Raw genomic sequence first — 25,574 nt, 5'->3', positions numbered from 1 at the left:
CTATGGGTGACATTACACTCCCTCTTCTGTCTTTCTTTCCTTCATTCCTTTCTCTTCCTTCTGCGTGTGGGTGATTCTACACTGAGTGACAAGCCAAATGATTTCCTGTACACCAAGAAACCATTTACTATGCTGGATGGTAACCATATAACTAAATTATGGCACCTGGTGGTTTAGTGGGTAATTATTGCACTCCAATCGGACAGAGCTGGTGAAGGTTTACATCCAAGGGGTGGTTGGGGTTTATTGCTAGAGTAATGCCACTCAGGGATGAGTGAGGCTGGTCATTCTTGTCTTAAATGTCAGGACCAACTGCCTAGCCCCGGGCTCCTACGCTCCTCATGGGGTAAAGTAGGATTGGATGATGGATGGATGAAATAATCATGCCTAATGTAGACATTGCAGCATGTGGGAGGAAAAATGACCCAGTATGGTACTCTTTTGATAGAATTCCCAAAACTGATACCAAAATATGGTTCACTTAACACTGGCTAAATTTCAGTACAAGAATATGTCTTCATAAAAGTTAAAAAAAAATTGATTTAAATAATAAAAATCCAATTTAAATAAAAAAATGTTTTTGTTTTATTTAAAAAGAATCAGCAATTTTTTCCAACCTTGCCCCTAAAGTTACCACACACTTCTTTTTCCCCTATTCCTTTGTACAAGGCAATATCCAGCACAGCTATCTTGGCTCTATTAAAGCAACATCCAGCTAAACTATGCAACATCCGATGCAGAAATGGGATGTAACCAGCGGTCCAGAGAAATATCTAGCGATGAGGCGTCTCAACCGGCTTGTAAGTGATAGCCAATTGGCAGCAGGGGAAATCCCTAAACTCAGGAGCCAATGAAAATGCCCATTACCCACCAGCCAATCAGAATCTGTCATGAGAATGGCTTATCTGGTGCCCCAAGAATACCGCTGCACTCTCAATCTTGCCCATGGATGTCACAGAGTCAAGACATGCCCGTGCGCTCCACTCTTCTGACCATGCGGTCGCAAAACCCTGGTGTTTTGACTAACTCTGTGGTGTCCTATATTCATACCATACTGCAAAGCTAATGGCCCGTCAGTGGCCACGTCCTAGTGCTCTATTGTGATTGTCAAACTACCCCTGTGCTGTACTGCATGCTGCACTGTTTACGAGTGCAAACCCCCCAGTGCTGTTTCTCCCCATCAATGTCATCACTTGGTGAGTACATACAATAGCACATAATGTACAGTACGGTATAACTGTACTGCGTTATTACTGTATTGTTTTTTTTTGCTTAGTTTTCATCTTTTACTCATGGTAAAGTTTTTAGAATAGGTCAAGACGGAGAGAATCACAATACAGTATCTGGCTCAAGACCGAAAGTTAGGGTGGATATGCAATATCCGCTGTTTCATGTTATTTGGCACGGGGCTTGGCTGAATTACAACATGTAATTGCGAGTTTACTGTACTGTACCACTGTATCATATGGTCACAGCCTGGATATGTCGAAAAACCGATGTTCCGAACATGGATAATCGAGGTTTCACTGAAATATTTTCTGGTATCACAACTATGCCAACTATACTGATGCTGAAGATACAAAACAAAAGCAAAAGAATATCAGAGTGAAACAGGCAATATAAATAGCTATGGCAGAGGTGTTACAAAGGTTCCTTAGAACATGGCTGTAAGGCTTAGGCGGCTTTCTAGTACCTCTTCTTCAGAAGTTTGTCTTGCAAAGCACAGCTTCATATTTCCCTGTAGGTTACTGATATATTTTCAATAATGACATATGGTTGTGTACAAAACATCTAAGAGAATGTTAGCGTATTACATTCAGAAATAAATAGCTAAGGACAAGGTGCTCATAAGCTTCATAAGTTAATGAGAATATGGCCTTAAGTGTTATAGGTCCCTCTGGCAGAATCACTGAAGAGGATGCTCTGATATGGCATTCACCATAGTGCATTCAATACAGATAGTCTTCAGTATAAGCTAAGGTTGTATTCCAAAAACCACAACTTTTTCTAGGCATTTGCCATGTAGGGGAAACTGGTAAATGTTTTACAATATGAAAGGAACAACAGGCAAAACTTCTTCATGTTACTGTGAACCTGACAGCAAGAGAGAATGTAAAATATTGACTTATGACAACTTACTGTACTTTTACATTTCCACTACAACTTATAATCTATCTATCTATTTACTGCCGGACGCCTCAATCCCGTTTGGGGTAGTCACAAACAAATCGCCTCCATGTCGCCCTGTCCCCCCCCATTTTACTGCCCTGCTCCCAACTCACACCCCCTTCTCTCATATACCTCTCCACCCCATCCCTCCATCTCATCCTAAGCCACCCCCTCCCTCTCCCCCCACCACCTCACTCACATACACTCTCTTCGTCAGTCTCTCACCCTCCATCCTCTCCACATGGCCAAACCACCTCAGTGTATTCCTCATAATGCTTCCTATCACATCCACATCCACACCACAATGCTCCTTAATATCCTCATTTGTCAGCCTGTCTCTCCATGTGACTCCACAGGCTCCTCTTAAATAACTCATTTCCACTGCTCTCACTCTTGACTTGTGTCCTTCCAGCAACGTCCAAGCTTCACTTCCATACATTAGAGTTGGTATCACAATACTGTCATGTAGTAACTTTTTCACTTCCATGCTCACTTCCCTGTTTCTTATCACTGCTTTTAAGGAACCAGCAACCTTTCTTCCCTGCTGTACTCTTTCAAGCACTTCACCCTCCAAACCTCCATCCTTACTCATCACACTACCCAAGTACTTAAACGTACTCACATTTTCCAATTCCTCACCATCCAACCTCGCTGTACATTCACTGACTTCACCTCTCTCAAAGACCATCACTTTACTCTTCCCTACATTCACCTTTAGATTCCGTTTCTTACACACTCTCCCAAACTCATCCACCAAGCCTTGCAGCTCCCCTTCGTCTTCACTCAACAACACAATGTCATCTGCAAACAACAATACAGGGAGTTTCCAAACACTACCCTCTCTCACCAGGGCCACTCCAACATCCACTACCCTACTTTGTACCTCTTTTATTACCCCATCCATGTACAGACTGAACAACCATGGAGACATGACATATCCCTGTTTCAACCCAACCTTCAAAGAAAAAAATTCACTTAGTTCACCATCCAAGTGCACTGCAGCCTTAACACCATCATACATACTCTTCACAGCATTCAACAACTTCCCTTCTACTCCATATATTCTTAATACTTTCCACAATCCTTGTCTATCCACCTGTCATATGATTTCTCCAAATCCATGAAAGCCGCATACAACTTCTTTCCCTTCTCTAGAAACTTTGCCACTAAAGATCTAAGAATAATATCTGATCAACACAACCGCTTCCCTTCCTAAAGCCTCCCTGTTCTTCTCCAACTAATTCCTCCATTCTTTCTCTAACTGTCAATAAGTATCCTACCATACACTTTTCCTATTATACTAAGAAGACAAATGCCCCTATGATTACCACACACTTCTTTTTCCCCTTTTCCTTTGTACAAGGAAATAATTATACCTGACTTCCAATCCTCCGGGACTCTACCTTCCTCCCAGACCAATCTGCACATCTTCCACATCCATTCTACTACTATCTCTCCCCCATGCTTCAGCATTTCACCTCACACTCCATCAATTCCTGGGGCTTTCCCCAATTTAACTTTCTTCATTGCTTTCACAACTTCTATCCTACTGATTTCTTCCTGTCTTCTCACCTCCCTCCTCCTCCCAGCCATTCCCCAGCCACTTGTACTCGCATCGCTTCCATCCTCTATGTTCAACAATTCCTTAAAGTGTTCTCTCCATCTGCTCGCTTTTTCTCCCTTCTCCACTAGTAAACTACCATTGTTATCTTTCACTTCCTTGCTAACTTCACTTCCATCCTGTCATAATCTCTTCACCTCTTTCCAGAACATTTTCCTACAGTCCCTCCACTTTACACTCAAATTCCTTCCAAATTCCTCATCCACTCTCTTCCTACTCTCACTTACTAATCTTTTCATTTCTCTCTTCCTTTCTACATATAACTCTCTCTTCCGCCTCTCTACTTCTTCCATGCTCCTATTTCTCATCCATTCATTGTATGCTTTCTTCTTTGTGCCATAGCCTGTATCACCTCTTCAGTCCACCACGCTTTTCCTTGCACCCCCCTCCGTCTTCTCTTCATCTCACACACCACATCACATGCTGCACATATTACTTCTGTGAATATCCTGCACACACCTTCTACATCCCCCATCTGCTCCAATTCATATTTGGCCAATTGTTCCTCCACTTCTCTCTTATATTCTGCCTTTTTCTCATCCTCTTGTAACTTTTCCATTCTCCTTGCAAATACTCCTTCTTCCCATCCTTCCCTTCTTCTATTTCTCCATCTTCTATCTATCTATATACCTAGGCTGCTTCCCCCAAGGAAAGGGAGGTAGCCGAGACAGGACGACACACTCTCGATTTACTCATCCATTCAAACACATTCATTCACATCTTAGCCCCAAAGGGGAGAACGGACAGATCCTCACTGCACCACACCGCACAAGGGTCAACTGCGCAATGCAATCAGTGACATCCGCAGCAGGGCCCGACAGCAGAACTGGTTTACCCCTGCCACATCATAACAGACCCATCCCCTTACCCGCACCTGACCTGACTAGCTGATCAGACCAAATGCGGGAGAATATCCCCTCAGGGCTGCGTCATCACTTATTTATTCACAATTTCTCTCCATTTATTTCTGTCACGCACAGCCACTCTTCCTTGCTCAACAGACATCCCTCTCGCATCCAGCGCTCTCTTCACACTGTCCATCCATCCTATTCGTGGTCTTCCTCTCAGCCTTACACCTCTCACATCAGATCTAGTTATCTTTTTCACCAATCGCTCATTATCCATTCTCTCCATATGCCCAAACCATCGCAACACCCTCTGCTCAACTCTACCAGCCATCTCCCGAACAACTCCAGTTCTCCTTCGCACTTCATCATTTCACACCCGATCCATACGCGTCACTCCACACATACTCCTCAGACACCTCATCTCCATTACATTCAAACTTTTCCTCTCTGCCACACCCATATTCCATGTTTCAACCTCATATAATGCAGTCGGTACCACAACACCCTCATACAGCCTTCTCTTTACATCCATTCTAAGCGAACGACATTTAAACACTTTTTTCATTCCTCCCAGCACCTTTCCTACTTCATTTATTCTAAACTTCACTTCTGCATCTATTCTTCCATCCACAGCAACATGTGACCCTAGATATTTAAAATAATCTACCTCCTCATGCAACTCACCATTCAAAACTATATTCATCCCCCTACCATCTATCAACCTCGTACACTTCATCACTTTACTCTTATTCTCATTTACTTTCAAATTCCTCCTTTCACACACCCTTCAAAACTCCTCTACCAACTGTCTCAATCTCTCCTCTGAATCAGTCACCAGTGCAGTATCATCTGCAAACAGCAGCTGCTTCAGATTCCAATCTCCACCATCAACATTTACCAGACTCAGACCACCTAAAACTCTTGCATTCACCTCCCTTACAACACCATCCATGTAAATATTAAACAACCAAGGCGACATCACACATCCCTGTCGCAGCCCCACTCTCACGGGAAACCAATCACTCACAGCATTTCCCACTCTTACACATGCTCTACTATTTACATAAAAACTTTTCACCCCTTTTAGTAACCTACCATCAAGTCCATACAATCTTAAAACAGTCCACAAAGCCTCCTTATCAATTCTATCATACGCTTTCTCTAAATCCATAAATGCCCAAAACACATCCTTGCCTTTCGCTAAATACTTTTCACACACTTGTCTCACAGCAAACACCTGATCAATGCATCCCCTCCCTCTCCTAAAGCCACACTGCTCATCACTAATCACTTCCTCTGTACCCTCTCTAACTCTCATAATTAACACTCTACCATACACCTTACCTACAACACTCAACAGACTTATACTCCTAAAGCTAGTACATTCATACTTATCACCCTTGCCTTTATACAACGGGACCACACAAGCACTTGCCCAGTCAATTGGCACCATACCTTTCTCAAAGCACACATTCAACAATCTTACTAACCAGTCAACAATAGTCACTCCACCACCCTTCAGGCATTCCACAGCACACCCATCCATACCTGCAGCTTTCCCTGTTTTCATCTCCTTTACTGCCTTCTCCACTTCCTCCTTCGTGATCAAAGAATCATTCAACTCTCCCAATACATTTATTCCTTGCACCCTTCCATCCGCCACAATCTCAGCCACCCTTTCCTCCTCTACATTTAACAATCTTTCAAAATACTCTGCCCATCTCTTCCTTACTGCATCCATCTCAATTAACATCCTTCCATCCTCTGCTTTTACTCGTTCTTCCTTCCCAGACTCTCCCTTTCACACCCTTTTCACCTCTTTTCTTATTCTGTTGAAAATTCTCTGTCAGTCGCCTACCCCACCTCTCATCTGCTGCCACTTTAGCATCACGCACAGCCCTTCTCGCTCTATTCCTCTTTTCCTTATACCTTTCATATGACATCTCATCCTTCCTCTGCAGCCACACTTCATATGCACGTCTCTTCTCGGCCACAGCCATACTTACTTCCTCGCACCACCATTCACTTCCTTTTCTTACACCACCACCCACACGTCTCACACCACACACCTCTTCTGCATGCCCCACCACAGCACTCTTAAACAACTGCCATTCCTCCTCCAAGCTGCCATTTTCCCGATCTTTCACTGCGTTCCACTCATCTTTCAATTTCTCCTGATACTCTATCTTTTTCTCTCTTTTATCCAACTCACTCACTTTCAAAACCTCCCTGCCACACCTAACCCTCCTAGCTCTCACCCATCTCTTACCTACTCTTAACTTTCCCTCCACCAGATAGTGGTCAGACATATCTCCACCCTCCCCTCTCAGAACTCTCACATCCAACAATCTTCCTATTACATTCCTAGACACAACCACATAGTCCATCAAAGCTCTATCAACAAACCTTCCACCCTCCTGTCTCACCCATGTATACTTATAAATATCTTTCTTCTCAAACAGCGTATTCCCAATCACCATCTCTCGCTCAACACACATCGCTATCATTCGTTCCCCATTTTCATTTCTTCCAGGCACACCATGCATACCAACTATGCCTTCAACTGCTACATTTCCCACTCTAGCATTCAGATCTCCCATCATTACCACATTCACATTCGCTCCAAAACTCTGCAGACACTCATCAACATCATTCCAGAAAGACTCCCTCTCTTGTTCATCCCTTTCACTACCAGGCCCATATGCACTCACAAACACCCACAACTCACATTCAAATTTCGCTTTCACCCACATCAGTCTCAATGACACCTCCTTCCATTCAATCACACACTGCTGTACTTCCAGACTCACTAACAAGGCCACACCTTCTCTTGCCCTTCCTCTATCAACACCTGACAATCTTCCATTCACACTTCCAAACATAGATTCCCCCTTCCCTTTCATCTTCGTTTCACTCAAAGCTAACACATCCAACTTTCTTCTCACAAACATTCTCCCAATCTCCTCCCTTTTAGCCTCAATCCTACTACATCCACGCACATTCATAGACCCAATCTTCAGGGTACGGGGATAACTCTATCCCCCATCCCTTTCTCTGGCCTGTCTCTTTTTAGGAACTAAAAAACAGAGGAGGGGGTCCCTAGTCCCCTCACCCCGCCCCTTTTAGTCGCCTTTTATGACACGCGGGGAATACGGTGGCAGTAGTCTTCCTAACACAACCTGGCCGCAGAGTAGTAGCACCACCCCATAGTGCGGCCAGGTTGTGTCCCCCCCGCCACAGGGGGGTTCTCCATCTTATTTGGATATGAACATTCTCAAAAGGACTGTCCTGATAAACCTAAAATCTTATCACCTTTAAGCTCTTCCCTCCACTCCGCAGCATTCTCATGAAATCTCTTCTCGGCATCTTTCATATCCGGTGCTGGTGTCTGGTCAAGAGACATGCGGCGAGGGGTTCTGTATGGAGTTGTTGGGGCTGGGGTGTGAGTCAAAGAGGTAGATTGGCCTGGGGTGTGAGCTTGGATGGATCGTCTTCTTCCAATGGTAAGGGGTGTGGTGGTGGTGGTGGCAGCCATTTTGACATTCCTGAATCATGCACAGCTGGCTTTAGAAGTTGTTTAAATCATAGAAAATATGTTTATATCCAACACAGTAGTAATATCAGATCAATTTCATTAATGCTTCAGTTGTTGGATACAATATTTTAACTGTGCAAACTAAAATATTATATTATCCAATCCTTGTTAGTCTAAATGTCCCTGATTTGATAACATTTAATGATACACTGGAATCAATCACCAATTAATCTAAATGTAATGCAATGCATAAATAATAATATAATGATAATAATAGTTCTAACACAGAGTACATTAACCCCTATGCCCGCAATGATGCGCTTGTTGACATTTGGAAGTGTCTGCGACTATACGCGAAGACGCGTTTGTCAAAAAAAAAAAAAAAAAAAAAAAAAAAAAAAAAAGTTTTCGGTCGATCAGCGTTATTTTTGGACGCGTCATAGTTCCTTCCGTGCGTCTCGTCAAAAATAATGACTTGGCAACCTCGGGACCCTAGACACGCGGCAGCCCGGCCAGGTTGATCAGTTCCACATCAGCTGTCAAGGAAGAAGGTAGCGAACGGCTGGGCATTTAAATCTTACTCTATTTACCCTGTCCTGGGACGCGCTTCATATTCCACAATACCAATAGTGCTTGTGTTTACTTTTGAGCACTATTGTGATTAGATTTGGTGTCTGCAATAGGGAATTAGGTTTTTGTGAATCATTCGTGGCCGTTATTCTGCCGTTGGCCCAACGAAGATTGTGGCAGGCCTACCCTGTTTTTCGGCAGTTCCCAACAACTACTGTACAATCCCTCTACCCTGCCCCCAGTGTGAGTATTCAACCACTGAATAATAGCGACAGTGAATCAGGTGAATACAGTGTGCAATAGCCTGTGAGGAAGGACATGGTGAAAGGTTTAGTGAAAGGTTTAGCTGAGGGAGGCAGGAAACTGCCTGACGACACGGAGTTGTCTTGAAGGGAATATTTGCCAAGGTGTTGATGAAATCCTTGTTTTATGCTGATATATGGTGGATAGTGTTATTGTGCAATAGATAGGAGTATAGTGCAGCGAGTGTACGTGATGAAATATTGGCTACGGCAGGAGTCACGTACGCCTGGCCACGGCACGCCGTTGTCAGGACGGGATAAAATACAGGAGGTTTATAGGGATATTTGATTTTATCATACTGTTATATTTATTCTGTATGCTTTCTGTGTGAAATAAAGCATGAGTGTTATTGATATGTTTATCGTATGCTTGTGTGGATGAACGTAAACACTGCACCACATGCTCGTCGGAAAATGTCGTCTGTGATACCTTAGGTATCACAGATGTGACATACAGAGCACGATCAGGTACTGTTGTGGTGAAATATCATGTATGTCTCATAAAATGATGGATTTGATTATGTGTATTGTGAAATAAAAACGTAAACACTGCAGCGTCTTCTGGTAAGGGAAACATCATCTGCTACACCTTAGCAGACAGGTAAGGGCCTCGTACTTGTACTTGTTGTGGTGTAATATACTGTTTATCGCATATATTGATAGATTTGGTTATGTCTTATGTGAAAAGACAAAGAAAAAGTGAGCCACATGCTCGTAAGGAAGAGTGTGTGTTGTACATCTGAGCTAGCACAAAGGTAGCAAAATGCAATGTGAGGTTTGGAACACGTGCATTTACATATGTACAGTATATGTATATACTGTGTATATATATATATTTTTGAAATCTACTGTGTTTCCCATGTACTGATATATTTGGCTACGTTTTATGTGAAAAGACACTGAAAAAGTATGCCACATCCTTGTATGGAAGAATGTGTGTTGTAAACCTGAGCTAGCATACAGGTAGCGAAATGCAATGCGAGGTTTGGAACACGTGCATTTACATACATATGTTGTTTTTTTTTCTTGGCGAAATCTACTGCGTTTCCCATGTACTGATATATTTGGCTACGTTTTATGTGTAAAGACAGTGAAAGACTGACTTACTGCAGAGTTTTCTCGTAAGGGAAACACCGTCTGCTACACCTTAGCGCACAGGTAACGCCCTACAGAAAACTTCCATTTACATTTTACTGGTGAAATGTACTGTGCAGCTCATAAAAATGATAGATTTGGTTATGTGTAATGTCCAAAGAAAATGAAAGGGGTAACCACGTGCTAATGGCCCCTACCTGTGTGCTACGTCAGGTGTAGGAGACGATGTTTTCCAAGGACATACACGTATATCATGAACCCTTGCGTTGTGCCAGTGTTGAGCCAAGTTCTTGGCTGGCTTTGAATAACATATCTTGACTCCTTTATTTCAGCTCACACTCCTACCACAGCACTGGATTGCCACTGGGTCCACAATCCCTCAGACAGCAATTTATTCTCCAGTTGGCTTGCAACAACAGCAGTCTTGCATACATGAGACGCGGGTTGGCACCACACGAGTGGCATCAGATCCTTGAGGAGGTAGAGTCGGACAGCGACACTGAGAGCGACCATTCTGAGGTGGAGGAGGATGAGCTGATGCCATCCAGTCAGAAAGTGAAGCTGCCCTGCCACCTTCCTCCAAGGGAGACCACACCACCATCATCGGCCGGCTTCACCAGACAACCCTCCCCACTTCTAGGACATGCCGGTCCCACCGTTCTCTTCGTCGGCTCCAAATGTCCAGGCCCCTCTGCCCCCCTTGGCGAGCCAGTGTCACCGGAAGCCGGGCCATCGTTCGTTGAGATGGCCCCTCCACCCGCTTCTGCCATGCAGGATGCTACGGTAACATCCTCACCAGCCAGGCTGAGGAGACTGGTGTCCCCAGAGCCCTCTTGTCTCGTTCGAGGCGTCCCCTCCTAGACGAGGGCATCGTGGTCTGCTGCCTGGACACGGGGGATGTCCAAAGGGTCAGAGGGCAGGCTGAAGGGTGTTGACTGGCCGACCCGCTGCCACCGCTGCTGATGAGGATCCTGGGTGGAGCAATGGCCCGATCACACTGAACCACGGGCCGTTCACTGGCTCCCCGGGGATAAAGGTGGATATTCCAACAACTCCCCTGCAGTTTTTCCAGCTCTTCTTCACGCAGTTGTTGCCACACCTCACCGCGGAGACCAACCGGTATGCCACATTCCTGGGGACTCAGCTGGATGCCTGGTTCTCCTGCAATGAAGAGGAGATAGCCAAGTTCCTGGGGCTACACCTTTTCATGGGGGTCGTGCACTTGCCGACCATCAGGCACTACTGGAGGAGCTCCGAGCTGCATGACTACCTTAGGGTCCAGCGGGTGATGCGTGGAAGGCGCTTCAACGCCATCCTGAAGCACTTCCACTCCTTCAACACGTCGCCATTCCCCAGGACAACAAAGATTGGCTAATCCGCGTTCACAGTCATGGAGTACCTCCTTCAGCAGTTCCAGTCAACGTACCTACCCGAGGAGCAGCTCTGTCTGGATGAGGGCTCACTGGGGTGGAAAGGCCGGCTGTCTTTCCGCATCTACAACCCCCAGAAGCCCAACAAGTACGCCATCAAGAGTCGTCCTTGGGCTACATCCGGAACCTGGAAGTCTACACAAGGGTGCAGCGTACCCTCCAGAACACCGTGTTGGGCCTCGTGGAACTGTTGAAGAACCAAGGCTATAAGTTGTTCATGGACAACTATTACAATTCTGTAGCCCTGTGCGAATGACTCTTCACTGCAGGATTTTACGTGTGTGGGACGCTACGGCTGCCTAGAGGAGCGCAATGCCAGCTGCAGGCCATCGCCAAGGCTATGAGCCTGCCCGAAGGGGACATGGCATACAGGCACAAGGACAATGTGCTAGTCCTACTGTGGTGAGACAAACGCATTGTGAACATGGTGTCCACCTTCCACACTGTGGACACCATTCTGAAGAAGGTTCAAGGAAAGGTGCGGGGTAATGATGGGCGGACAACCTATGTGGAGAAGGTCGTTCACAAGCCCATCGTTGTGGAGGAGTACAACAGGTATATGGGTGGGGTGGATCATTTCAATCAAATGGTCCAGTACTACCCCACCCAACGCCGAACTGTCAAGTGGACGAAGAAGATCACATTCTACTTCATTCAAATGGCACTGTTCAACGCGTTTCCCTTGTATAAGAAGTACAGACGCACGCAAGTAACTCTCCTGGAATTTGTGGAGCAGATCATCTACGATCTTATGCATTTCCACGAAGAGGACTGGCCCGCATCTGGACACACACTCCACCACGCCCCAGCACCAGCATCAACTGGCACCCAGCAGGCACAACCACCAACACCAGGATTGGCCCAGCCACCATCAGCACCAGCACAGCCTGCAGGAGACCCCACACCAGCACCACCGGAAGTAGGGCCATTACAGGTGCCACCATCACCACCTGCAGGAGACCCATTAGGGGTGCCAGAACCACCACCACCTTCAGTTGGTGGTCCATTGGGAGAACCTGTGCCTGGGCCTGCAGCTCCCACACGACAGGACCACAGAGAACGAGGGTATCCAAGCAAGCATCGCCGGGTCATCGACGACGATGTGAAGTTGGATTGCACTCTGGGCCACCACCGGATGAGGATCCCTGACAAGAGGAGGCTCAGGTGTGCTTTTTGCTTCAAATTGGGGAGGAGGAAAGACACAAGGAACATGTGTCCTGTATGTGATGTGCCGCTTAGCATGGGTGATTGTTTCAACCGGTACCATACCGAGCGATACCTTCACTAGTGGAGCACACACACACACACACACACACACACACACACACACACATAGTACAAAACTCCTCACCTCCCAACTGATGTGGTCCTGCAGGAAGATCATCGCCACTGGAGAAGTACGTGGTATTCTTTTTTTATTTATCTATTTACCTTTATTTATGTCAGTATATTTACATATACATATATATTGTTTTTTACTGCAACACAAATGACAGGGAAATAAGTACAGTGTCAGTTTCAGTTGGTAGCAACAAGTTTAGTGTTCATGTGTGGTTTCTGAGAGAACTAAAAACAAAACAGAAGTAATTTTATGAAATAGTTGTTGGTATACAACCAAAGAAAGCGAAGCGAGCAAGCATAAAAGTGTTAGCGCGCCACGGAAACTAGCGTAAGTGAGCATGGTTGATGGTGGGTCAGCGAGTGGCAAAATACGCCGTAGAATTCTGCATTTTTCTTGAAAACTATGAAGCCTAGGATCACCGTTCTTTACTGAGAAGAAAGAGGATGAAATTGTTCATAGGAGTATGAAATAAAAACATAAGGGTGCGAATGAAAGTTCTTCGCAAACCCTCCCCGAATAACAAAGATGCTTTGTCGAAAATAGGTTTTACTTTCTCACTTATTACTCGAAGACCATACTTCGTATCAAACTGGGACCTGACCCATTCGAAAGCTAATAAAATTCTCTTTCGATTGATCATGTAACATGTGGAGATTGATTTGTAAACATTCAACTTGTGATGTTGGGAAGTGAAATATATGATCCCAAATGTTTATTCCGAGCACCCTAACGTACGTACAGTGTGTTTTTTTGGCTTTTTTTTTTTTCTTATCGTGTAGAACAAACATCGGCAAATAGGAATATATGGGTTTTGTGGCAAAATAAATATGTTTGGGTGGTGAAAATAAGCCAAAAATACAAATTTTTGGAATGCGCGGCAGCGGGGGGGGGGGAGCCTGCGTGTCAGAGCAGGGAAAACTTAAAAACTTATCCGCACGTGAAAGGGTTAAGTACTGTATACACATAACTGCCAATAAAAAAAATAAAAATAAAAAAATAAAAAAAACAGCTGTACAGTGATCCCTTGGTTGTTGCACATAACTGGTATCAAACATGCTGCATGATAATGGAACTACATAATAATGAAAGCACAGAACATATGGGATTTGGGATTTAACCTAACTGGTACCAGGCATCCAAAGTGCAGGCCCAAATTTTTTATATTACGTACTGTATACACATAACTGCCATTATCAAAAGAAAAACTTAGCTGTACAGTGATCCCTTGGTTATTGCACATAACTGGTATTGAACATGCTGTGTGATTATGGAACTGCATGACAGTGAAAGCACAGAACATATGGGATTTGGGATTTATCCTAACTGGTACCAGGCATCCAAAGTGCAGGCCCAAATATTCCATTTTATGACAATTTAGAGTTTAGACCCAGTAACTACATACATACTGTTATGGTACGTATCAGGAACACATACAGGCATGGTTAGGTTAATAGAAAGTGGTGAAAATGGCACAATAAAGAAGAAATACAGTAAAGGTCCTGTAATCCGAACGGCAGGGGACTGAGGGTCTTTCGGACAATTGGGAGGGACCTCTGAAAAAATTAGAAATATGTGCACTCACAATCACTAATTTCTGCCCAGAGGTGCCCCCTTCCTATCCCCATATACCCAGGGAAGAGGGGAGGGGGTGATGAAACGAGCTTCACGCACCTCTACTGCAGTCGCCAACCCTCTCCCATACCCCTACCCAACCCCCCTCCACTTGTCATTCTTAACTGGCAGTTTCATCTCAAGCTGATTTCATGCATAACGCTCTTGGTCCCACTACTAATACAGACACAGAACACTTGGATATATTAAAATATATAATATAACTATCAACACACTGCTGCAAGAAATTAATGCATTAAAATGTTGACAGTACAACAAAAATGCTAACAACTGCCAGCTCTGACCTCATGGGACACACACACACACACACACACACACACACACACACACACACACACACACACACACACGCAAGCACCCAACACATGAGGCCTGGGATGGCCATTGTTAACGTTTTTGCTTTACTGTCAATATGCATTAATTTCTTGCTGCAGCATGTTCATAGTTCTATTATAAACTTTTTACATATACTTGTACTAGTGTTTTATGTCTGTATCAGTAATGTGACAATATGAGTAACGTTTGAGGTTACCTTGAGATGTACCTGCCTGTTAAGATTGACGAGTTGGGGATTGGGTTGGGTAGGGGCATGGAGGAGGGCTGGGAGCTGGGGTAGAGGCAGGTGGAGCTTGTTTGTTCCCCCCCTCCCATCTTCCCTGGGTATGTAGAGGCAGGAAGGGGATATCCCTGAGCAGAAATTAGTGATCGTGAGTGTACATGATCATTAAATAAACACTTGAAATGATATGGGTTATTGTTTTACTCACCGGAAATGCATAGAAGTGTAGACGAATAGTTGTAGGCAGGTACAACCAAGTCCAAGAGCAAGTCCAAGCCAAATAAATCTTTAGATAAAGCCTAGAAAAATTACAAAAAAAAAGACAAGAAAATTCTGAAAAATTTTGCCCTCAAAACTTTGGAGTATTGGGACTTTTGGATTATTGGAGGCTGGATTAGAGGACTTTTACTGTATGTACCATACAGAGACTAGAGATGGGCTTGAAGTGAGGGGTTCCGAACTTCCTAGGCTTAGAGATGCAGAGTTAGTGGTCTCCACCACCTGGGATTAACTCCTCAAGTAGGACCTTGTCTCTGATCCCTCAAAGCCATCAGAAACTAAAGACTCTCAAAACCATCAGAAACTACAGATGCCAAACCATCACTGTCAGCAAAAACTACCTCTGGTGCAAAATAACAACGTTTCTGAGCTGAAAAAATGTGCAATAATTACATGGGTGCAGATTTTCAACTACGGTGATAACAAAACCATTTATAACTAGGTGTGCAATAACCAGGGGATCACTGTATTTCAAATGGCTGCACAGGTAGCCACTACCAGTATTAAAAGTAAATTACTATATATATAAATAAAGAAATACTTACTTCTTTACTGGCTGAGAAGCATTTTGTGAAGAGCTCTTTTGCAGTGGGGTTAGTACCTGCAAGTAGTGATATTTTGCAATATGAAATAAATAAAAAGGGGGCTGCCCTATACACTCCAGTGCTCAGTGCCAAATTTTAAATTAATTTGGGTGGGAACACTCACCATCCACTAACTTGATGCAGTGCTGCTTTGGGTTTCTTCCCTTTCCTCTTTTCCTTCCTTTCTCTTGTCTTTCTTTCCCTCATTCCTTCCTTCTCCTTCTGCCTATGGGTGACTTTACACTCTCTCTTCTGTCTTTCTTTCCTTCATTCTTTCCTCTTCCTTTTGCCTATGGGTGACTTTACACTGAGTGACAAGCCAAATGGTTTCCTGTACACCAGAAAACCATTTACTGCACTGGGTGGTAACCATATACACCTAACCAAATTATGGCACCTGGTGGTTTGGTGGGTAATTAAGGTTCTCTAATCAGATTGAGCCCATGTAGAATTATATCCAAGGGATGGTTGGGGTTTACTGCTCACGTAACGCCATTCAGGGATAAGTAGGCTGGTCACTCTCATTGTAAATGTCAGGAACAACTTGCCTAGCCCCGGGCTCCTGTGCCCTTCATGGGGCAACACAGGATTGGATGATGGATGGATGGATGGATTAAAGGTTATTCTGGAAAGAGGTGTGGAAATGTAGAAGTGACAGCAGAAAGAAATGTGACAGTGTGAAGGTTGTAGGAGGTAGATTATTAACCCATGGGGATGAAGTAAGGACCAGATGTAAAGAATATTTTCAAAGCCTGGTGAATGGGAATCGAGAGAGTAGAGCTGCTGTAAACATGATTGGTTTAGGGGACGTATATACAAGAAATGCAGTGCCAGGAAACATGACACTCACAGAGGTGAAGAACACTGTGAAACAGCTGAAAATGAAAAAAGCAGTTGGGGTTGATGAGGTGTATGCAGAGATGATTAAGTGTAGTGGAGAGTGTGAAATGAGGTGCTTGTTGGAGATATGTAAGATGACATGGATGAGTGAAATTCCCAGGAAAGTAAAAACCTTGTCCCATGTCTTTCTTGGTCTACCCCTCATAACCCCACCCCCAATATTAACACTTCTCACCTTCCTCACCCAATAATCATCCCCCATCCTCTCCACATGTCCAAACCATCTCAATCTACCTCTCCTCATCACAACACCAATACACTCCAGTCCCATCCTACCTCTCAACTCTTCCATCGTAAACCCAACCCCCCAGACCTTGGACGAAGGGATGCACTACACATCCACCTAATCATTGTCATTTCTGTATGTCTGAGACGGCGAGTATCCTCCTCCTTTACTGCCCAGGTCTCACTACCATACAGTATTACACTCCTAACACATGCTGCATACAAAGACCCCTTAGCACGTAGGGAGAGCCCTCTCAATGTAAGAAGAGGCAAGAGCTCCCTGAACTTCTTCCAACCACTTCTCACCCTAGCCACAGAGCTAGCTCCGGCCCCACCTCCAGCACACAACATGTCTCCCAAATAACAGAACTCTTCCACACACTCAAGAGATTCACCAGCAAGTTCAATCCTTTCACGCCTGACAATCTCCACCTGCTCTTCCTGACACGCCGTACACATAAAACCAGCATTATCTTGCAGTCTACCTCTGATACCACTACATCTCTTGTGCACCCATTTATCACAAACACTGCACAAGATAGAATTACTTCCTACACCCTTGTGGCAAACTGCACATGGCCACTCTCCCTCGTCTTTAACAGTACCGCCACCAACCCTAGATATCATCACTTTTGTTCTATCTGCATTTACCCTTAAGCCCTTGAGCCCCATACCATCTCTCCACTTCCTGAACCTTTTCTCCACCTCCCTTTCGTTCTCTGCAATCAACACCAAATCATCAGCATACAACATCTCCCACGGAAGTCCGTTTCTGAAGTCACGTGAGAGGGCTTCAAGTACCATGATAAACAACATGGGACTCAAAACTGACCCCTGATGCACACCAACATTCACGGAAAACTCATCACTCAAATCTCCATTCACTCTTACCTGGGAGCGAGCACCCACATACATAGCCATAACCACCCTAACCAGCCACTCCTCCAAGCCAAGCTTTCTCATTGCCCACTTCACCACCTCTCTAGGGACTCTGTCAAAGGCCTTTTCCAAATCAACAAAAACAAAATAAAGATCCCTTTTCTTAAGCAATGTTGGGTCTGGTTAGTACTTGGATGGGTGACCGCCTGGGAACACCAGATGCTGTTGGCATCCCTACGTGTCAAGTGGGGTTGGTGGAGGATTAGTGCCCCTCCCTGTAAAACAATTAACTCTAAGCCCTTGGCCACCTCGTTTGGGATACATGGCGTCTGGCAATGAATGAATGAATATTTTTCCTGAAGCTGTTGAACAATGAATATGGCATCAGTGGTCCCCCTACTTGGCATAAACCCAAGCTGCATCTCATCAATATTCACTCTTTCTCTAATCATACCTTCTAAAACTCTCTCCATTACCTTCATTATCTGACTAAAAGCTTTATACCTCTATAAATTCCTCTTTCCAGGGCATCACCCTTCCCTTTATACACATTTACAATTACACTCTTCAGCCAATCATCTGGGACAACACACTCATAAATAATCATATTTATCAGATCAATGACTAACCTCACCCCTATATCTCCTGAAGCCTTCAACATTTCGGCGGTCAACCCAGACACACCTGCTGCCTTCCCCACCTTCATCCTGCCTATTGCCTCACTCACAGTAGCAGCATCAGTCAAAGGCCAAGGGCCAAACACTGGTTCTGCTGGCTCCAAACCTTCCCTGTCCCAGTCAAACTCCTCATTCAACAACCAGCTATAATGCTCTCTCCATGCATCTTTAATATCCCCACTGTTCACCACTACCCTTCCTTCATCATTCATCACACACTGCTCACCTATACTATCCTGATTATCCCTCTTCATCTGATTGTCCACCTTAAAATTCATATTTTTCCTTTCCCCATGATAGAATTGATAGGGAGGCTTTGTGGACTGTTTTAAGATTGTATGGACTTGATGGTAGGTTACTAAAAGGGGTGAAAAGTTTTTATGTAAATAGTAGAGCGTGTGTAAGAGTGGGAAATGCTGTGAGTGATTGGTTTCCCGTGAGAGTGGGGCTGCGACAGGGATGTGTGATGTCGCCTTGGTTGTTTAATATTTACATGGATGGTGTTGTAAGGGAGGTGAATGCAAGAGTTTTAGGTGGTCTGAGTCTGGTAAATGTTGATGGAGGAGAGTGGAATCTGAAGCAACTGCTGTTTGCAGATGATACTGCATTGGTGACTGATTCAGAGGAGAAATTGAGACAGTTGGTAGAGGAGTTTGGAAGGGTGTGTGAAAGGAGGAAATTGAAAGTAAATGAGAATAAGAGTAAAGTGATGAAGTGTACGAGGTTGATAGATGGTAGGGGGATGAATATAGTTTTGAATGGTGAGTTGCTTGAGGAGGTAGATTGTTTTAAATATCTAGGGTCACATGTTGCTGTGGATGGAAGAATAGATGCAGAAGTGAAGTTTAGAATTAATGAAGTAGGAAAGGTGCTGGGAGTGAATGAAAAAAGTGTTTAAATGTCATTCGCTTAGAATGGATGTAAAGAGAAGGCTGTATGAGGGTGTTGTGGTACCGACTGCGTTATATGGGGCTGAAACATGGAATATGGGTGTAGCAGAGAGGAAAAGTTTGAATGTAATGGAGATGAGATGTCTGAGGAGTATGTGTGGAGTGACGCGTATGGATCGAGTGTGAAATGATGAAGTGCGAAGGAGAACTGGAGTTGTTCGGGAGATGGCTGGTAGAGTTGAGCAGAGGGTGTTGCAATGGTTTGGGCATATGGAGAGAATGGATAATGAGCGATTGGTGAAAAAGATAACTAGATCTGATGTGAGAGGTGTAAGACTGAGAGGAAGACCACGAATAGGATGGATGGACAGTGTGAAGAGAGCGCTGGATGCGAGAGGGATGTCTGTTGAGCAAGGAAGAGTGGCTGTGCGTGACAGAAATAAATGGAGAGAAATTGTGAATGAATAAGTGATGACGCAGCCCTGAGGGGATATTCTCCCGCATTTGGTCTGATCAGCTAGTCAGGTCAGGTGCGGGTAAGGGGATGGGTCTGTTATGATGTGGCAGGGGTAAACCAGTTCTGCCGTCGGGCCCTGCTGTGGATGTCACTGCTTGCATTGTGCAGTTGACCCTTGTGCGGTGTGATGCGGTGAGGATCTGTCCGTTCTCCCCTTTGGGGCTAAGATGCGAATGAATGTGTTTGAATGGATGAGTAAATGGAGAGTGAGTCGTCCTGTCTCGGCTACCTCCCTTTCCTTGGGGGAAGCAGCCTAGGTATATAGATAGATAGATAGATGATTTAGGTTATCAAGTAAAAGTCTCTGTGACTCAGACCTCGCCCTGTATACCTCTCTTCTAGCCCTATGCTTGGCAGCCAAGTATTCCTCCTTGCTACCACCTTTTTTCCATTCCCGGAAAAGCCTTCTTTTCTCCTTAACTGCAGCTTCTACATCCTCATCCCACCACCAAGTTACTTTATGTCTTGGTGGTCTTCTTGTCCAACTGCATGTTACATCAGTGACTCTCAAGAGATTGTTCTTGAGGGCTCTGTACTGTTCATTAATGCCTCAGTCTACAGCTCCCTGTTCAGCCAACACTCTCCTCATCTCGCTATAGAAAGCATCCCTTACTACTTGGTTTTTCGACTTCCATATTTTCCTCCTAGGTACATAAGTCCTCTTTTTCATCATTCGTTCTTTAAGCACCATATCATAAATCAATAGTTTGTGCTGCTGCACACACTCCTCACTTCCTATAACTTTAACATCCCTCACTAACCTCCTCTCAGCCCTCCTAACCAGAAAATAATCTATCTGACTGCTATTTCCCCCAGGCTCATACATAATTAACCTACTCTCTCTTTTCCTAAAATATGTATTGCACACAATCATGTCCATTGCCTCCCCAAACTTGAGTATCCTTTCCCCTTCCGCATTCCTTATACCATACGCACATCCCCCATGTACTCCTTCACAACCTTGTGCTGCTTCACCTACATGACCATTTAAGTCCCCTCCCAAAACCACTATCTCATCATCCTGCATACCACCTACTACATGTATTAAATCATCCCAAAATCTGTCTTGCTCTGCTTGTACCCTTGTACGAAAATAAAGATGAGTGAAGTGAGTGCAAGAATTATCATGGCATTGGTCTACTGAGTGTTGCAGGGAAGGTACTGCATGTGGAAGAGTTATTACAGAAAAAGTAAGAGAGATATCAGAAGTCTTCGTAAGTGATGAACAGGGCAGCTTTAGGTGTGGCAGAGGATTTGTAGATCATATATTTGTAGTGAGACAGATAATGGAGGCGTGTGAGAAAGACTAAAAGGTGTTTATGGGATTTATCGATCTGGAAAAAGCATACAACAAAGTAGAGAGAAGGATTGTGCAAGGTTTTGCATATGTACGGCGTAGATGGTAAGCTGCTAGGTGTCGTCAAGAGTTTTTATGATGGTAGTGAGGCATGTGTACGGGTAAATGGGCATCTAAGTGAGTGGGTCACGATTAATGTGGGCGTGCAACAAGGTTGTGTGATGTCCCCATGGTTGTTGAACACATATATGGATGGGGTGATGAGAGAAGTAAAAACATGAGTAATGGTGTGAGGGATACCATTACCGGTAGTAATTTTTTTTAATGTGTACGACTCTGAACATAGGTTTCACAGCCTGCTCCCAAGGCCCAGTAGTCCTCCTGCATATCATACACATCCACATGTCAATGAATGGTGATGGATGGAATATCTCAAATTTGCTATATGCTGATGATGCAGTGCTACCTGCAAATAGTGGACAAGAACTTGGTAGACTAGTGCAGAGTTTTGCTGATGTCTGTGAGCATCGTGCCTTGAGTGTAATTGTAGAAAAGAGTAAAGTGATGGTTACTGAGAGAGAAGGTGACTCCCAGGGTGATGTTACAGTGGATGGAGAGAGACTGGAATTGGTGAGAGTTCAAATACCTGGGTATGGTGACAGAAAAGAGAGGAAAATGTGCAAAAGAAGTGGAAAGTAGAGTGACACAAGGATGGAGAGTAGTTAATGCTATGAAGGCCTTGATAAGAAAGAGGCTCGAGTGTTGCAGCTGCGCGAGGCTTGCATGAAGGAATGTTAGTGCCAACTTTAACATATGGGTGTGAGATTAAGGTGTGGCATGAAAATGGAAAGTCAAGAGTGAAAGCAATGGAGATGGGACTGCTGAGGAATGTATACGGAGTACAAAGGTTGGGTAGGATACAAAATAAAGTGATTCGTGAAAGGTGCGGGGTGAGGACGTCTGTGGACACCAAAATCATAGAGAGTGTACTGAAATGGTATGGTCCTGTGGAGAGAATGGATAACAACAGAGTGGTGAAAAAGGTATATCTGAGCAAATCAGAAGGAGAGAGGAGGCAAAGTAGGCCATGGAGAAGGTGGAGGGATATGGTGGATGTGTGTGAGGAAGAGAGGTATGGAAGTCAGTGAGGCTAGGGGACTGAGTGACAAGAGATCGAGCTGGCTGGATGAATTTTGTGAGAAGAAGTGCATGATCAGGGATCTGGCACCCCTTTTTTAATGTGGTGGCATTTGGACTCACTCTATCGGATACATTTATGTGAAGCTACAGAATGTGGTGAAAGTTTTTGGGCGTATCAGATACAGCCAGGATTCCGGGGACTTGAATGACGGGTAAATGGAAGCGTGACCCACTGGACTGGGCAAACCTGGGCTGTCTGGACACTGCAACTCCTCAACGCGTGCTAGGGTGGGAAAGAAAGTCCAGCTGATGATGATGATGATGATGATGATGCTTAAAATAGATATTCTGAAGTTACAGCATAATCACAGTAAGGTACAGTATTAGTTATTAGCACACATTTTCTCTGGAGTACAGTACTGTATGAAAGTACATAATAATGGCTGGCAAAAAATATATATACATCTCCTGCCAAACAAGAAATTTTCACTATAAATGTTCAGAGAAGTGATTTGTTTCTAGCTTTAGATATATATATATATATATATATATATATATATATATATATATATATATATATATATATATATATATATATATATATATATATATTATATATATATATATATATATTTATATATATATATATATATATATATATATATATATATATATATATATATATATCCATCCATCATCCAATTCTACGTTGCCCCATGAGGAGCGTAGAAGCCCGGGGCTAGGTAATTTGGTCCCGACATTTAAGATGAAAGTGACCAGCCTCACTCATCCCTGAGTGGCATTTCATGAGCAATAACCCCATCCACCCCTTGGATATAAACCTTCACCAGTTCAATCCGACTGGAGCACTGTAATTAACCACTAAACCACCAAGCGCCATAATTTGGTTATATGGTTACCACCCAGCGTAGTATAGTTAATGGTTTCCTGGTGTACAGGAAACCATTAGGCTTATCACTCAGTGTAGAGTCACCGATAGGCAGAAGGAAGAGGAAAGAATGAAGGAAAGACAAAAGAGGGAATGTAAAGTCACCCGTAGGCAGAAGGACGAGGAAAGAATGAAGTAAAGAAAGACAGAAGAGGAAGGAAGGACTGGAGAGAGGAGAGGAAAGGGCAGACACCCGAGAGCAGCACTACATCGAGTGAGTGGATGGTGAGTGCCCCCACCTACCACTATATATATATATATATATATATATGGAAAAATATATAATTTTTTATAAGTTGTGACGGGCAACTGATTGTTACAGCCATGGTACACCACCTTTGTTAATGGAAGAATGACCCATCCTATCCATACCTAGTGCAATGGTACAAAGGGAATGTGGGATGAAAACTGCATGTGGATACTGTTCTGCTGGAGTGACTGTATTTTTTTTTTTTTTTTTTTTTTTTTTTTTTAATGTGTCCGACTCTGAGTATAGGCTTCACAGCCTGCTATCAAGGCCCAGTAGTCCTCCTACATTCCATACACTTCTACATGTCACCACTTCGACGTTAACACCCACCGTCCATATTGAATACATGCTAGGGCTGTCTCATACAGGACTGGTGTATTGGTATTAGCGGGGGTATTTTTATGACATGTTGGCGGGTCTTCTGGTAGATCGGTAAAGTCTGCTTTACATGAAATTCAAATCCTCAAACTGATCCCTGCCCCAGCAGGGATTTGAACCTGGGTCCGGTAGGACAGCAGGCCACCTCTCTACCGATTGAGCCACAGCCTCCCCTCTGTTACTAAGATAAACAAAAATATCTTTAAAATTTTCAATTCACTTTACATGCAATAATATAAAGCCTATCTACCACTTTAATATCCTCCATACTGGCATCAGAATGCAAAATGCAATGGCAATTATGGTGCGTCTTTAATTATGCAAAGACAGAGCTCTTAAATAATCATCTTCATCATCAACTACCTCTGTTGTTGTTGTTATTAGCTCACTCAGACTCAGTTTATGAAATTATATTCAATTTTATGATAATCACATTCATTTCCTACCTCCTTGGTTTAAAATACCAACCTTAGGTGAATGTCTGCTACTTGAGGACTGCTTCTGCAAGGTTCTTGGACTGACTCGAACCTGACGCTTAACCGATACCCTTTCCCTCACTGGTGTCACAGATCCAGGTGTAGTTTTTGCTTGGGGCATTGCAGTGTTTTGTGCTGTGGCAAGCTGGGCAGCTAACTTAGTTTTAGCTTTAGCTCCAATTTTGGGACCTGAATGGATCTTACTTCGCTTGGGAGAGGAAACTGCTTTGGATTTAGGGCTTGACCATGATTTTGCACTCGGAGGGGAAGGAAAGCCACGTTTTTGTCCAATCTTGGCAGAATATTTCGGACGCTGCCTCCTGGTGTCTGAAGGCTCGACTTCCATCACAATCCCAAGGAGCTAAACACCTGTTGGATAGATGGATCCCAATCAACAATCAGTGGATAAATAAAATGGTGTCATGCATCCTCTTAAAAGAAATCCCCATACTGAGGTTAGTTATAATACAGCCGATGTTTTCCATGGACTGGAAGTTAAACCATGACCCAAAATCAGCAAACTAAACTGAATCCCAACATTTGCTGGAAAGTAAGAAAGTGTGTGTGTGTGTGTGTGTGTGTGTGTGTGTGTGTGTGTGTGTGTGTGTGTGTGTGTGTGTGTGTGTGTGTGTGTGTGTGTGTGTGTGTGTGTGTGTGTGTGTGTGTGCGAGCGAATGTGTGTGCATGCGTGTGTGCATAAGACAGAGAGAGAGAGAGAGGATCCTGTCAACATTTCATTCCAACTGGAAATTTTGATATAACGCATACTTGAATTTAAAATTTAATTATACTGCTCAGTATATATGGAGAGTATATGTATGTTGTGTGTGTGTGTGTGATATATATATATATATATACATCACTCAATCACGGAAGTTGTTTCAGAGAGCCTTGGAGCACCCAATACCTGCCCAGGGCCCCAACCAAATGGGCAGACACGCATGGCTGTGTGGAATGTGAGAGGTGTGAATGAGGAAAGCAAGAGGGTGGAAGTGGTAAATGTGTTCAAGAGTGCGAGATATGCTGTGAT

The 25,574-nt window shown here is 43.9% G+C and overlaps 1 protein-coding gene across 1 annotated transcript in view; it reads right to left on the bottom strand.

Annotated features, from left to right (window-relative positions):
* Positions 1 to 15,970, bottom strand: part of LOC145406357 (uncharacterized) — a 116,180-nt gene extending 100,210 nt beyond the window's left edge. The window contains exons 1-2 of the mRNA XM_080277517.1: positions 15,928 to 15,970; positions 7,951 to 8,183 (exon numbers count right to left, since the gene is read on the bottom strand). Coding sequence (XP_080133643.1) covers positions 7,951 to 8,173 — 223 coding nt within the window. The 5' untranslated portion in view covers positions 8,174 to 8,183; positions 15,928 to 15,970. The remainder of the gene's footprint in view (positions 1 to 7,950; positions 8,184 to 15,927) is intronic.
* Between the last annotated feature and the right edge of the window lie 9,604 nt (positions 15,971 to 25,574).

Source organism: Coenobita brevimanus, chromosome 70 (genome assembly GCF_032717465.1).
Source record: "Coenobita brevimanus isolate Jiangsu-jjx chromosome 70, ASM3271746v2, whole genome shotgun sequence".
NCBI lineage: Eukaryota > Metazoa > Arthropoda > Malacostraca > Decapoda > Coenobitidae > Coenobita > Coenobita brevimanus.
Note: the sequence above shows the minus strand (reverse complement) of the source record. Positions and strands in the feature narration are given on the sequence as shown.